The sequence below is a fragment of the Trichechus manatus genome, unplaced genomic scaffold (assembly GCF_000243295.1).
Source record: "Trichechus manatus latirostris isolate Lorelei unplaced genomic scaffold, TriManLat1.0 scaffold00006, whole genome shotgun sequence".
Taxonomy (NCBI): Eukaryota; Metazoa; Chordata; class Mammalia; order Sirenia; family Trichechidae; genus Trichechus; species Trichechus manatus.
The window spans coordinates 8394877-8408358 of record NW_004443942.1 but is presented as its reverse complement, the minus strand read 5'-3'; the positions used below and the strand labels follow the sequence as shown (position 1 = coordinate 8408358).

General features: G+C 36.1%; 1 protein-coding gene across 3 annotated transcripts in view; it reads left to right on the top strand.

The window, feature by feature from the left end:
• SOX6 (SRY-box transcription factor 6) overlaps window positions 1-13482 on the top strand; it is a 431726-nt gene that overhangs the window by 292080 nt on the left and 126164 nt on the right. For 2 of the 3 annotated variants that reach the window (XM_004369676.3, XM_004369675.3), the window contains exon 7: window positions 4032-4152. In XM_004369676.3, the coding sequence (XP_004369733.1) occupies window positions 4032-4152 (121 nt within the window). Of the gene's footprint in view, window positions 1-4028; window positions 4153-13482 lie in introns of all 3 variants that reach the window. The other variant, XM_023737515.1, reaches the window with a different exon arrangement.

The following is a 13482-nucleotide window of genomic DNA, read 5'->3' as shown; positions in this document are numbered from 1 at the left end:
TGACTTGTCCTTAATAAAAAACACTTTGAATTTTCACATCAATGTTTTACTTAAAATAACTTAAGGACAATTTTAACATCGGGAGCTAAATAATCATTGCTGATGAATGTCTTATACTACATTATTGAAATTAATAATGGTAAATATTGATATCAAATTGTGTGCTGGGTACAAAATAAGAAAGAGGTAGGAACGATTTTATTAAAAATTGAACAACATTCATAGCATCCAAACTACAGAACCACCTTCACCAATATGCCTCTGGAATACAAAATCGTTTTCAACTGTAGGCCTCAAGGTTTGCTTTGTCAGAACAGTGTACACTTAGATCTACTTGATATTATTTAAAAAGCAGTAGATAGGGTTCTAGACTCTAGACACAATTCTGTCATAGGAAGTGTGACATTTGGGTCAAGTCTTTTACCTTCTCTAGCCATCTGATTCTCCATGGGTAAATTTCAGGGTTTGGGTTTGATTAATGATTCTCAAAGCATGGTCCCTGGACCAGCAACATCAGCTCCACCTGAGAATATGTTAGAAATACACACTTTCTGGCCCCACCTCAGATCTCTTGATTTAAAAACTGTGGATCCAGCCAAGCAATCTGTATTTCAGCAAGCCCTGTTGATCCTGATGTATACTGATGTTTGAGAATCACTGCTATATAGATTAAATTTTAGTCTAAATTTTAGGTGGTTGGATCCACCCGCCACCCCCCGCCTTGGTTTCTGATTTAGTATGGTCTGTTAGCACCCTTTGAGAACCACTAGATTAGATCATCTCTAATTCCAGTTCTATGATTCTGTGTCCCCCTCCGTCTTATTTACCTTGTCCCTCAAGCTATGGAAACTGCTTTTGGGTTAATGGTTAGCATTTAAAGTTTCTAACATATCTTACCTTGTAGATGTGATGGACAGAAAGGAATTTCCTTTAATTCTTACAGCTCATGTCAGTATAAAACACCTACGGCTCTTTAGATTAGAAAAGACCCTAGATAGTTTACTTATCTCATGTACGTTTCTAGTTACAAAGGAAGTATCTTCAGACACCAAAATTCAAGAGTTAAACTCTGATCCCTAACTGACCTTGATCCCCTTGTTTTGTCCATGATCTGAAGTGCCTGGGTGACCAATGTAAAAATAAAATTATATTTTCATTCTAAGAGTCTATTTAATTAATAACACTTAAGAGCCGCATTAAATCTTCAGATGAGCCTATGTGACTTTCCCTCTTCTTTTTCATGGTCTTCTAGATACTCAGGATGGGATAATTCTCTCTGAGGCATGGTAGCTGCTAAGAACACAGCATACCTCTGCTCGCCAAACTAAACTATTTAGTTGGCTCATATTTTCTTTTTTGAATTCAGGTTATGGCTAAGATCCACTGTTCTTGTTTTCTCAGTAATTTGATAATTTCTAGTTATTAAATGTGCAAAGAACTTAAAAAAATAACAAGGAACCAACATTTACTGAGTGCTTATTATGTGCCAGACACTGTGCCACAGGTTTTACTTTTATTGTCTATTTAATCCTCTTAATAACCATGCAAGACTCTTTCATTACCTTCAATTTTTACATAAGGAATTAGACTCGGAAAGGTTAAGTAACTGTCCAGGGTCACAAATGTCAGTGTATAGATCTGAACTCAGATTTGTTTGAAAACAAAGCCTTTGTAGTAACATAGGTTCTTAAAAATATGTGTTGAATGAATGAACATAAGAATGACTATATATCATACTATCTTCCTAGTGTTGACCTTTAAAAAATCATCAAATTATAAAGTTAGAAAGGCTCTTGTAGGTCATTATCTAATCAGGTTCTTAGTAATGTAATCTCCTTTAAAGCATCTCTAACATAAGGATATACAGCCTCTACTTCACCAAAGTATATAAAGAAAGGACACTAACTACCTCTTTAATCAGAGTGATAGTTGAATAACTAATTATTAGAAAATTCTTCTTTGCATTAAACTTCCCAGATATTCCTTCCTTTTGAGACTAGTTCTGCCTTCTGTAACCACTCAAACTTAATCTGATCCTCCTTCCACACATCATTTCTTCAAATATTTGAAGATAACCCTTATATCTTCTTTCTCCCATACTAAATATTCCCGCATTTTTTCCAGTTTACATCTTAAGAACCACAATACACCATAGTAACTTAACTAAGCATTTGTTAACTGAAACAAGAGAGTAATAAATAAATAATATGGTACCCAGACTCCTCACCTTCCTGCTGCCCTTTTTAGAGTGTGAAGCATCTGCACTGTGTTCTGTGAAGATGCTAGGACCATTATCTCTTCTAGAGGAAAATGAAATGATCTCCTTTGATGCACTCTTGCACTGAACAATTGTCACCGAAAAAAATCTTCTGCTTTATTTCCCGGCATCGAACATTAACCTCATCTTTGACACCTCAGGTTTGCATCAGATCACAACAAACTGGAATTGTACAGCCAACCCAGTGGTTTTCTTCAGGGTTAAAGGCAAGACTTGGGCACTAGGGGATCAGCTCCAATTTAAGCAGGCTAAGTTTGTACTCTAATGTACAAAAGTAGGGCTTACCTCAGCTAAAATGGAAGAAATAGCTGCCCAAAGCTAGTTTCTTTCACGCCCCACTGGCAAGGTAGTAATTGCACAAAGACCTTTTTATTATAAGTTGATTTTCCTGAGAAATGAATTCAGAAAAATACTGTAAAGTGTTTATTTTTTGCCTGCCCTTTATTAACCCACATCTTAGGGCTTTCACTAGAGAAAAGCTGTTGGTAAATGAAACCTCTTAGACCCACAGAGAAGCATTTTGCATTATGTCCCTGGCTGTGGAGCGAACAGGGACAGAACAAGGCAAGTTGGTGCTATTTAAACAGGGTCATCAGCCAGAATATGGAATTTTGCCTAAAGAGAAGATTTAGGAATTTAAACAGGGAAAGGGTTTGGGGTCAGTAAAATTACTGGGAAAGGTTTATGTCTTAAAGAGGATATAAGGCAGCCCTTTTACGCTAGTAAATAGGCCAGAGACCCTGTTTGAACTTAAGATAATTCCTTTTGTACATTGTAGTTTTGATCTTTAAATAAGGAAAATCCTATAGTCCAACCTATTAAATCATGCTCTGAAAGCCAGGAAAAAACCTTCCTGTGATGCTATGCTGGAATCAGGGCAGAATGCATAGAGTAAAGAAGGGAGCTAGGAAATTAAAGTGTGATTTTCACAGGCATGATTCTGTCATAGCTCTTATTTTCTTTATATGGAATACAAATACTGATATAGAGTGAAGATTTTCTATTTTGCATTTTTGTGCTCTTTGATACATTTATTGAGGTCAAATGAAATTTGATATAGTAGGATTTATTATGAAATGCTCTCTGAATACAACTCCGTAATTACTGAGCTACATGGTAATGCATAAAGCTGTAAAACTGCTTAGCCAGACAAGCAATTTATATGTTACATCGAGGTGTGTATGGCAAAGAATATTAGTTTAATTGGGAGTCAAGATGTAGTAGCCTTAAATCTGAAGAGCTCTATGTTTAACATAATGCAGTGAGGCTTTGAAATAGAATACCTGAACTGGAGAGGTGCAGCTTTTGGAATATATAACAATTAGACATTATTTTCTGACCAAGGATGCTAAATAATATTTTCAAAATAAAGCACAGAATGCAAAGCAGGTGAAAGAGCAAAACCTCCCAACATTTCACAGTGTAAGAAAAGATACAAACTTACTATTTTCTAGTTCTTTGTTTAAAAGAAAGAGACAAAGTTAAAAAAAAAAAGGCAAGAGAAAAGAAAACCATTAACTACGGTTTGGACAGGGATGAGGCAAATTCACAATGAAGTTATGCCTCTGGTGTGCTAATGGAATCTAAGAAAAGGGGTTTGGTGGAATTTGCCTGAATTCTCTCAGGGAGCAGATATGGAATGAGGTTAGAGGTTAGTGGTTGTGTGGGTACCCGCACACCACCGGGGGTGAAAAACAAATACTTGGCGTACATTTGCTCTCTGTCTGATCATAGGCTCTCTTCTGTTTAGCAGGTTCAGGGTCACATGCCTCCGCTCATGATCCCAATTTTTCCACATGACCAGCGGACCCTGGCAGCAGCTGCTGCCGCCCAACAGGGATTCCTCTTCCCCCCTGGAATAACATACAAACCAGGTAAGTAAAAAGGGATTTAACATTCTTTTAGAAATGCCAAGATCCACATGTTTTTGCTTAGCAGTCACAACAAACACAGGCGCATACAAGGGAATTATAAATAAAAAGATCATACAAGCTTATTTTAAAGTAAAATTAGAATTAGGGAGAGGGGTAGAGTAATATACTTATGAGTTCCCAAAAACTTTTGCTTTTGCTTTTTCCACTTGTGTTTCTTCTCAAGTCACAGATAAAATGCTGCTTTCCCTGGGGACTACAACATTCTTGTCAGTTCTCTCTCATACCTTTACCATGAATAATTGTCTTTAGTTGAAGATCCTTTCCTCCTTCTGAGAGCTTTTCGACTCTGGGAGAGTGGTCACATACAGTAGAAAAAGTTGTTATTGTTTGCTGTCTGATTTCTCTTGGGGGAAAAAAAAGTAAAAACTGGGCTGATTTAATTAGCTTACCACTAATAGGTAAAATTATTTTTTATTTTAGTCTAAATAATGAAGCATTCAGTAATATTTTCTCATTCATCTTTGAACCTCAAAAAGCAGGTCACATAACCTTGCAGTGAAATATGTTTTGAAATGATTTAGCAAATGTTATGATTTTTCTTTATTCCTCTGAGTTTACTGGACTCCTGGGGAATTCAATTAGGAGCATAATGGTTTGAAGTTTCTTTCAGAGCCTCCTTGTAAACAGGGTTTAAAATGTTTAAAGATATGTTGCCAAAGGAATCCAACTTAAGAAGATAGTCAAGTAAATGAAAGTCAATCTTAATTTCATTTGTGCATTCTTTGTAAGTGACCTCAGCTCAGAAGTAGTGACCTTGTTCTACTCATTAATAAATTCTGTGTCAAGTTCTTTTTAACATATTAACCTGATTATATTAACTACCAAATCTGAGTGCAGCAGTTTCTTTGGGTATAGGGTTTACAGAGTGAACAAAGGCATTTTAATATGCTTAAATAAATAATAAAATATAAATCATTTTATTAAAATTCTGTTAAGCAAGCTTACTAAATAATATAAAAGCAAACTACTGGGTTTAGCATCTAATAAATTGCTTGTTGCTATTGATTACTGTTTTGCATTTGGTAGAGAACTCCCTTGTGAGGAAATGTAGGGTGTCTGTGGCAAAACTCAAATGATTTAAGGAATAAAGATGTTAAGAGATTGGCTAACTTAAGAACTGACTTTGAAAAGGTTTTTGGATACCTGAATAAAAGAAAATCGTGTCAAATTGTTAAAAATTATTTTTTTCTAAAGAAGAATTTTTAGAGCCACTTATACTCCGTGTGGAATTGGTATCCATGTTAAGGACAGATGTGTGTTTTGCCAGAGGAAATATTTCTGTCAGTTCAGTGTTTCAGACTTTCCCCAATGTCTGTAAATAGTTTTGAGCTATTTCTTCATCATGATTTCCTTTGGAACGTTGGCGTTAACTAAATGCACTGGTTTGTCCTGAGTCTGAGTTGTCACCCCTATACCAGCCTTAGAAACCTTTTAAATGAACTATCTGTGAAAACTCTGAATTTTATTTCAGTGTTTTGAAATTTAAAATTCTCTAAATTTCAAAATCAGGTATAGGCCTTATTTTCTACTAGACCTACACATTTTTAACTGTTATTACCCTAATTTTGTTAAAACAGTGTTGTCATTTTTCATTATTCAATTATTTTAGACCCATTATTTAAAAGTCATCTCAAACAGCATCGATGAGATTGAAACCTGTAACTAAGAATGATGTGGAGATCGGGACAATATTGCACAGGAGCGAGTTATCGCCATTGACCGGGGGTGTGGCATAGAGTAGTGTCCCGGGGTAGAAAAGTTACATTTAAAAATATTGGCTAAACCCTGTTGGCTAAGGCAGAACAATGGGTTTGGACATGTAGGAAGATTTTTAATCATAAGCAAGGATGGTACAAAAAGTTATTTTCTGGTGACCCCTAAGTTATATCAGAGAATTTAATCAGAACTCTCAAATTTTTAATATTTTGACTAATGTAGGCTTTATTATAGCTAAAAATTATGCTTAAATGGATTAAACTAGTATTTTTTTACTCTAATGGTAGAGAAATTACCTACTTAGGAGAATTAACCTTGTAGTGGTACTTTGCCATTCACATGAATTGGAAGGAAGAGACTACCATTGGACTGGAGTCCAGACAAGGAAAACATTTTTTTCCAAACTGAGCTTTGATAACTTCACTGGAAATACATGTGAGATAATGACCAAATTTTTACAAGAGAGGAGCTTTGTCACATATAAAAGCTTTGAAATGGTTCCATAAATTTTTATTCTGGTCTGCTGAGCAAGAGGATAGGCAGGTGCTACCTTGGATTTTTTAAATTAAAAAAAAAATGGTTCTCCATAGAGAGTTATCCTCCTCTTTTTGTTCCCTTTCTGCCTTCCTCTTAACCTGAGCACTGATATCTGAGAAAATTAAGAAGTAAACCTCTTTCACAGTTGTCAATGTGCATATCAGATCCAGGTAATATTTGCCTAAAAAATAAAAGCAATGAATAGCCTCTTTCATATACCAGGGGTAATGCAGCTGACCCATGCACTTTGTGTTGTTGAGATTTTTAAAACAATTGGTGTTGGAATGGCCTTGAAGTTACCCAGTAGATGCTAGGAGTAGGATTATACTTATTCCTGGCTCCTCCATTTACCTCTTAGTTATAACATGATAAGAGCTAATGATTACTGAATAATTACCGTGTGCCAAACACATTTATTTTTCATGGATTCTTTTATTTAACTCTTACTTGAATATGTTGTGTAACCTTAATGAACCTCTCTTTTTGTCATCTAAAAAATGTGGCATAATTTGTACACTCCTCAGTGTGGGTGTGAAGATTAAATTAGGTAACATATGTAAAAAAAAATTGAAAATTCTAAAGCACTAGGGTTGGGGGTAAAGCCTGACCATGAAGCTGAATAAATTTAACTGGCTCAATACACTATATCCTTATTCATTAGAAACATCCCAATGCTGAACATTTAACTGACATATAGTATCCCTCTGCCTGATGACCATAAGCAATTTTGGAAGTATATCTAATGCTTTCTTGTTTTTCAAAAATAGTTTATTTTTGTTGTTGATGTTGAAAATATACACAGCAGAATACCCACCAATCCAAGAATTTCTTATACAGAGACACTGATTACGTTCTTTAAGTTGTGTAACTCTTCTCACCTTCCTTTTCCAAATTTTTCCTCCCCCATTAACATAAACTTACTGCCATCTAAGCTTCCTATCTAACCTTTGGAATTGTGGTTGTCAATTTGATCCCATATAGGTAATTTTTAAAAGAGCACAATGCTCAAGGCAGACATTCTTTTCTAGCTAAACTATACTACAATTTTGGTTTAACGAAGATTTCAGGGGATATTTTTGGTTTAAGGTTTAAAGATTATCTCAGGGCAATAGTTTCAGGGGTTCATACAGCTTCAGTGGCTCCAAAAAATCTGGATTCTGTGGGATTTTAAATTCTGTTCTAGAGTTGCCCCCTTTTGATCAGGATTCTTCTATAGACCCTTTGATCAAAACATTCAGTAATAGTAGTCGGGCACCATCCAGTTCTGGTCTCATGGCAAAGGACGTAGTTCCTGGAGGCAATTAGCCACACATTCTATTTCCTCCTTCTATTCCTGACTTTCCTTCTTCCTCTGTTGCTCCTGGTGAATAGAGACCAATTGTTGTACCATGGATAACCACTTGAAAGTTTTTAAGACTCCAGGCCCTACACAACGAACTAGGAGGTAAAACAGAAGCACTAAACACAATATTAGGCCAATTAACTGGGAATCCCATGAAACTATGACCCTAAACCTCCAAACCAATAAACCAAATCCCATAAGGTGTTTGATTGTATATAAGCAGCCCCAACACCACTCTTTTTTGTTGTAGTTGTAAATATATGTATCACATGACATTTGCCAATTCAGCTTTTTACAGGTGTACAACTTATTGACATCAATTACATTAATCAGCTGTGCAATGCTTTTTAATTCCTTTGTTTTAGTTAGCATTTATTGATCACCATTTATTTGCTAAACTTTATATATATTGTTGCTGTTGTTGGAGTCCTCATGGTTCAGTGGTTAAGAACTTGGCTGCTAACCAAAAGGTTGGCAGTTCAAATCCACCAGCCATTCCTTGGAAATCCTATGGGGCAGTTCTACTCTGTCCTATAGGGTCCTTGACAGCAATGGGTTTGGTTTCCATTGTTGTTGTTGTTGTTAGTTTCAGTCGAGTTGATTCCAACAGAGTAGAACTACCTCATAGGGTTTTCAAGGCTGTGACCTTTCAGAAGCAAATCGTTGGGCCTGTCTTCCCAGGTGCTTCTGGGTGGGTTCAAACCGCCAACCTTTTGGCTAGAAGTTGAGCCTTTAACTGTTTGTGCCACCCAGCTGCCCCCTTTGTATATGTATACATAGATAAAACCAGTTGCCGTTGATTCGATTTTGACTCATGGTGACCCCGTGTGTGTAAGAGTAGAACTGTGCTCCATGGGGTTTTGGTGGCTGATTTTTTGGAATTAGATCTCTAGGCCTTTCTTCTGAGGCGCTTCTGGGTAGATGCAAACCTCCAACCTTTCAGTTAGCAGCTGAGTGTGTTAACCATTTGTGTGTGTGTAGTATGTATGTATATATATACATATATATATATACACATATGCACACAGGCACATAAATACACAAGTATCATGTATATGTGTGTATTATATATATGTATACTCTCATTTAATTCTCATAACAACTCTAAGATATAAAGTTATAAGTGGTATTATTTCTATTTTGTTTTTTAAAAAAAGAAAACTAAAATTCAAAGAAGTTAATTAACTTTCCCAAGTTTTCACATCTAGAAAATAGTGGAAATAAAATTCAGACTGAAGTTCTCTGGTTTATAGTCCATACTCTTGTGCCATGGTCTAATGTGTGTGATCTTAAGAAAAGTCTCTTTTTTTGCTGTGAAAAAAAAATGTGATTTATGTGTGTGGCGTTATCCAAATGACATCTTGTGAAGTCGGCCATCTCTTATTTCTTCTAGACTATTTTAAGGCAGAGGTGTTTAGCCATTATAGCTGGACTACTTGAGTAATTAAATCTATATACTTGGAATCAAGGCATTCCTGAGGTTATCAGACTAGTCCTCTCATTTTATAAACAAGGGAATGAAGTCTAGGAAGAAAATATGTTCACCCATGTAAGCCTACCTAGTTTTATGGAGACTGAGAATTATTTTAGACTTTCCCTAGAGGCACCTTGGAAGAAAGGCCCATGGAGCACAGTTCTACTCTGACACAGATGGGGTCAGGATAACTGGTGGTGGTGGTAGTGGTGGTGCCCTCCTTCATTTATGGAGACTGTATCATTGACTATAGAGTCACTGTGAGTTGGAATTGACTCGAAGGCAATGGGGTTTTCTTGTTTATCATTGACTGGGAGCCCTGATGGTACAGTGGTTAAGAGCTTGGCTGTTAACCAAAAGGTTGTCAGTTCAAATCTACCAGCTGCTCCTTGGAAACCCTGTAGGGCAGTTCTACATTGTCCTATAGATTTACTATGAGTCAGAATAGACTCAACGGCAGCGGGTTTGGTTTGGTTTTATCATCAACAAACTATCATTAAAGCATGAACTTTGAGTTATTTTTTGAGTTGATTTCGAGTAATGGGATGAATTTACATTATTTCATTTACATCTACTTATTAATTGCCCTTGTAACAAATTATGTGGATTTTCAAATGATTGGCAGAGATGTGTATGCAACTTTGAGATAAGTGAAAAAATTAAGATTCTATTTGATTCTTATCCTCTTTAAAGAAATGCAAAACAATGCAGATGATCTCAGAGAAAGTCCTTAGATCAAGACTCTTTTCATCATTGATGTATTATTTGATGAATAGAGCAGGATAAATTTAGCAAGACAAACAATAAGAGCATTGTGATTTCAGCAATATATACTGTAATCCTTGCCAATTCTTTTTGTCTAATTGTCCTCAGAACAAATTGGAGGGTTTTTGTTTGTTTTCTTCTTCTTTTTAGGATTGTAAATGTAGCACCTATTACCTGCTAACTTTTGCTGCAATATGATGTCTCACAAAGATAAATGATTTATTATGGCATTCCCTCAGAGTATAGAAGAGTTGCAATATTTTTGCTACTCTGATACATACACCCAAGCAAGACCCATGCAAAGTGGAATGTCTGAGTGTTTGTGATTGAAATATTTACACATTGTAGAAAGATACCTCATAAAGGTGGGATCTGTATGTAGGTTGTTAGACAACTTAAATAATTTATCATCCTCCTGCATGCCACCACAGAATAATCTGTGAGATGGTTAGGGATGTGTAGTGTATTTTTCTTATTTTGGAGGTTGGGAAGTAAGATACGAAGTTAAAGTCCCACCTTGGGCCAGTTACTGAAGAATCCTTGAATCCTGTCTCCTAGTTCAATGTTTTTTCCTTCTCCACTCCTCTCAACCTCTCTAAATAATTTTCCCAATAGATTCATATCTGAACTTAATACCACAGGAGACTACAGCCAGTCTAGTCCCTTGTCTTTCTGTAGAATGAAAGTGAATGGACAGAATTTTACCCATGAGGTTTTTAACTCTTTAATAAATTTGCATATATGTCTGAATTACACAAACAAGGTGTCTTCTTGCAGAAGGTAGCCTGAGTCTAGTGAGTTCTAGACTCTCAGTCCAAGCTCTGCTTGTCCCATGTTTAAGACCCATGAAGTTTTGGCTTCATTTCAGTTTCCCTGAAAACTTAAGAATTTACTTTCTCTCTGTTTAGGGACTCTTGCTGCTGAGCTGCTTTAATTCTGAAGGAATGTTGCCTACTTTGACAAGTCAAACTAACACCAGGCAAATTTTCCATAGGTTTTAAGTCTTGTTTTGTATTTTTCTGTAATCTTCAGATAAAAAGTCCGTCGGAAAATCTAGAAGGCTGAAAAGATGGATTTATGGAATGTGCATTGTTTCTCAAACTGGCTATAGGAGTTTGTCTTTTTACACTAGAGGTAGCAAGGGCCAGACTACAGTAATGCCTAAAGCTAACCTGTTCCAACAGGCTTCATCTTCCTTTGTACAAATTTAAAAAGAATGGGTCCTCACGCAAGCATTTCAAATACAGAAACAAATTTGAAAAAAATTGCTACAACATATTGACTGATTCCTTGCCAAGTCAGCCACTGCGAACTTTTTCTTGATCAACTCTTACACAGAGAAAATTAGAGGTGGGGGGGGGGGGACATCATCTAAATTTTACTGAAACATTAAACTTCACTGTACTATTAAAATTCTTTCGCTCTTACATTTTTTTCTTTCACTGTTAACCCCCCGCCCTTCTGCCCTATCTTCTCCCTCTCCTGCCTTTTCCTTTCTTTCTCTTCCAGTCATTCTCTGTGATATACTCTGTTGTTCTTATGCATTCACTTTTACTTTTGCTATTGATACAATGATATATCCTGGAGAAATAGCTTTCTAAAGTTATATTTAGATATACAGATTCAAACTAGCAGAAGGTTAAAAACATTTTAAAAAATGCTTGTCAGCAATGGAAAGAAAGCTGTTTGTAGCCAGCAGGTGAGCTGGAAAAGACGACAGGGTGTGGTAGAGATAGTAATAAATTAACTGGCAAGCCAAAAACTATAAAAAAAAAAATCAACTATTTCATACCATAGAAGCATGACAGCTATGAAAAAAAGGAGTGCCCCAGGGAATTCTTTTAGAGTTTGATTTTTTTTAAATATGTTTGACATGAAAAATGTTTTAGTACAAATAAAGCAACTGGTATTAAACTTACAGGGAGGGGGGAATTGTGGTTTAGAGTTAGTATGAATAATGCATGATATTTAAAGAAAGAACAGCTCTAAATGTTTCAGGAGGCAGTCCATGTTGGTTGGAATGATGATTTTTTTCCCCCTATTTTTGAAGCATCATTACTTCAGCATCGTTTTGTGATTTTTTTTAACCTGATCAGATGTAGACTAAAGAAATACTATTTGACTTAGATTAGGATATTCTTTCTTCAGATAATTTAGTTTAAATATCAAGAAGATCAGTAGAATTATTTAAGCATAAAGCGACAGTCATTTACTATAAAAAATAATTTGGCCTAGTAATGTTTTTTAAAAAGCTCGTATAGCACTGCAAACCCAGATCAACCTCATGGAAGGGGAAAGACAAGATCAGATATTTTGACCATTGCTCCATAGGAGACCAGCACAATATAGTGTTAGTGGATGCATTGTAGCAGTGCTCCATATGCAATCAGAAGCCAATTGTTACTGGACTGTGTACAAGCACACACTGTGCTCAATGGTCTGATGAGGTATTATGGATATGATGCAAAGAGACTGTGTAGATTAGAAGCTAACAATTTGTTAAAAGTGAAAGCAACTTAACATTTACATTGGGCCAGCTGAGTGAGTAGCTAGCTCTTCATGTGGCAAGCAGGATGTGTTCCAAGGAACCAGGGGCACCAGGAAGCCTCCAGGTATAAGTGTCCATACAGAAAAAAACAAACAACAACAACAAAAAGAGGTTTTATTGCTTTTTAGTGGACTACCTTTAATACTGTGATTCTTTCCACACTGTCTCTTCATTATTACCTTCAGCCTTTTAGTGTAGAAAAGTTCATGCAAAACAGCATGATTATTATAAATGTCAAAAATGTGTGGAGGAACAGCCTATTAAAATATAGCCTAGAGATAGTACATAACACCGACTTTAAATAAGTAGCTGAAACCAAAGTGATGCTCCATTAAATCACTGATATTGTGTAATTTATCCACAAGTATTAATTTTGATTTTAATTACCACTATCACAATACATTGCTCATCACCTTCTCTTGGTTCTTCAAGCCACTGCAGACAGCCTGTGTCCTTAGGTCACAGAAGGTACTTCAGTCGCCCTGCTTGGGAGTGGTCTGGAGTCAGAAACACATTAAGATGCAGCACTGATCTCTGTTGAACCATGCTCAATCTCTGCCAGGCTTTTAATGTGGGTATCTCGTGTAAAGTATGTGGTTATTTAATCAAATCATCGTCAAAGAATATTTGATAAGTGCCTAATGCGCATGATTCTGTATTAGGTTCTACCAGAAATTAATCCTGAAAAATATGGTTTCCACTCTCATTGGGATACCAGGCATTTCAGAGTGCTGGCAAAGACCAGCTGCCCTCTCACCTCTATCACATTGAAAAGGTTGCATTTAAAATTTATTTCTTTATTTTTTATAAAATAAAGTTTAGAGTTATGAGCAGCCAATAGCTCATAGTCTTTTTTTGGACTCTTAATACTCTGCCTTGCCTATCAAG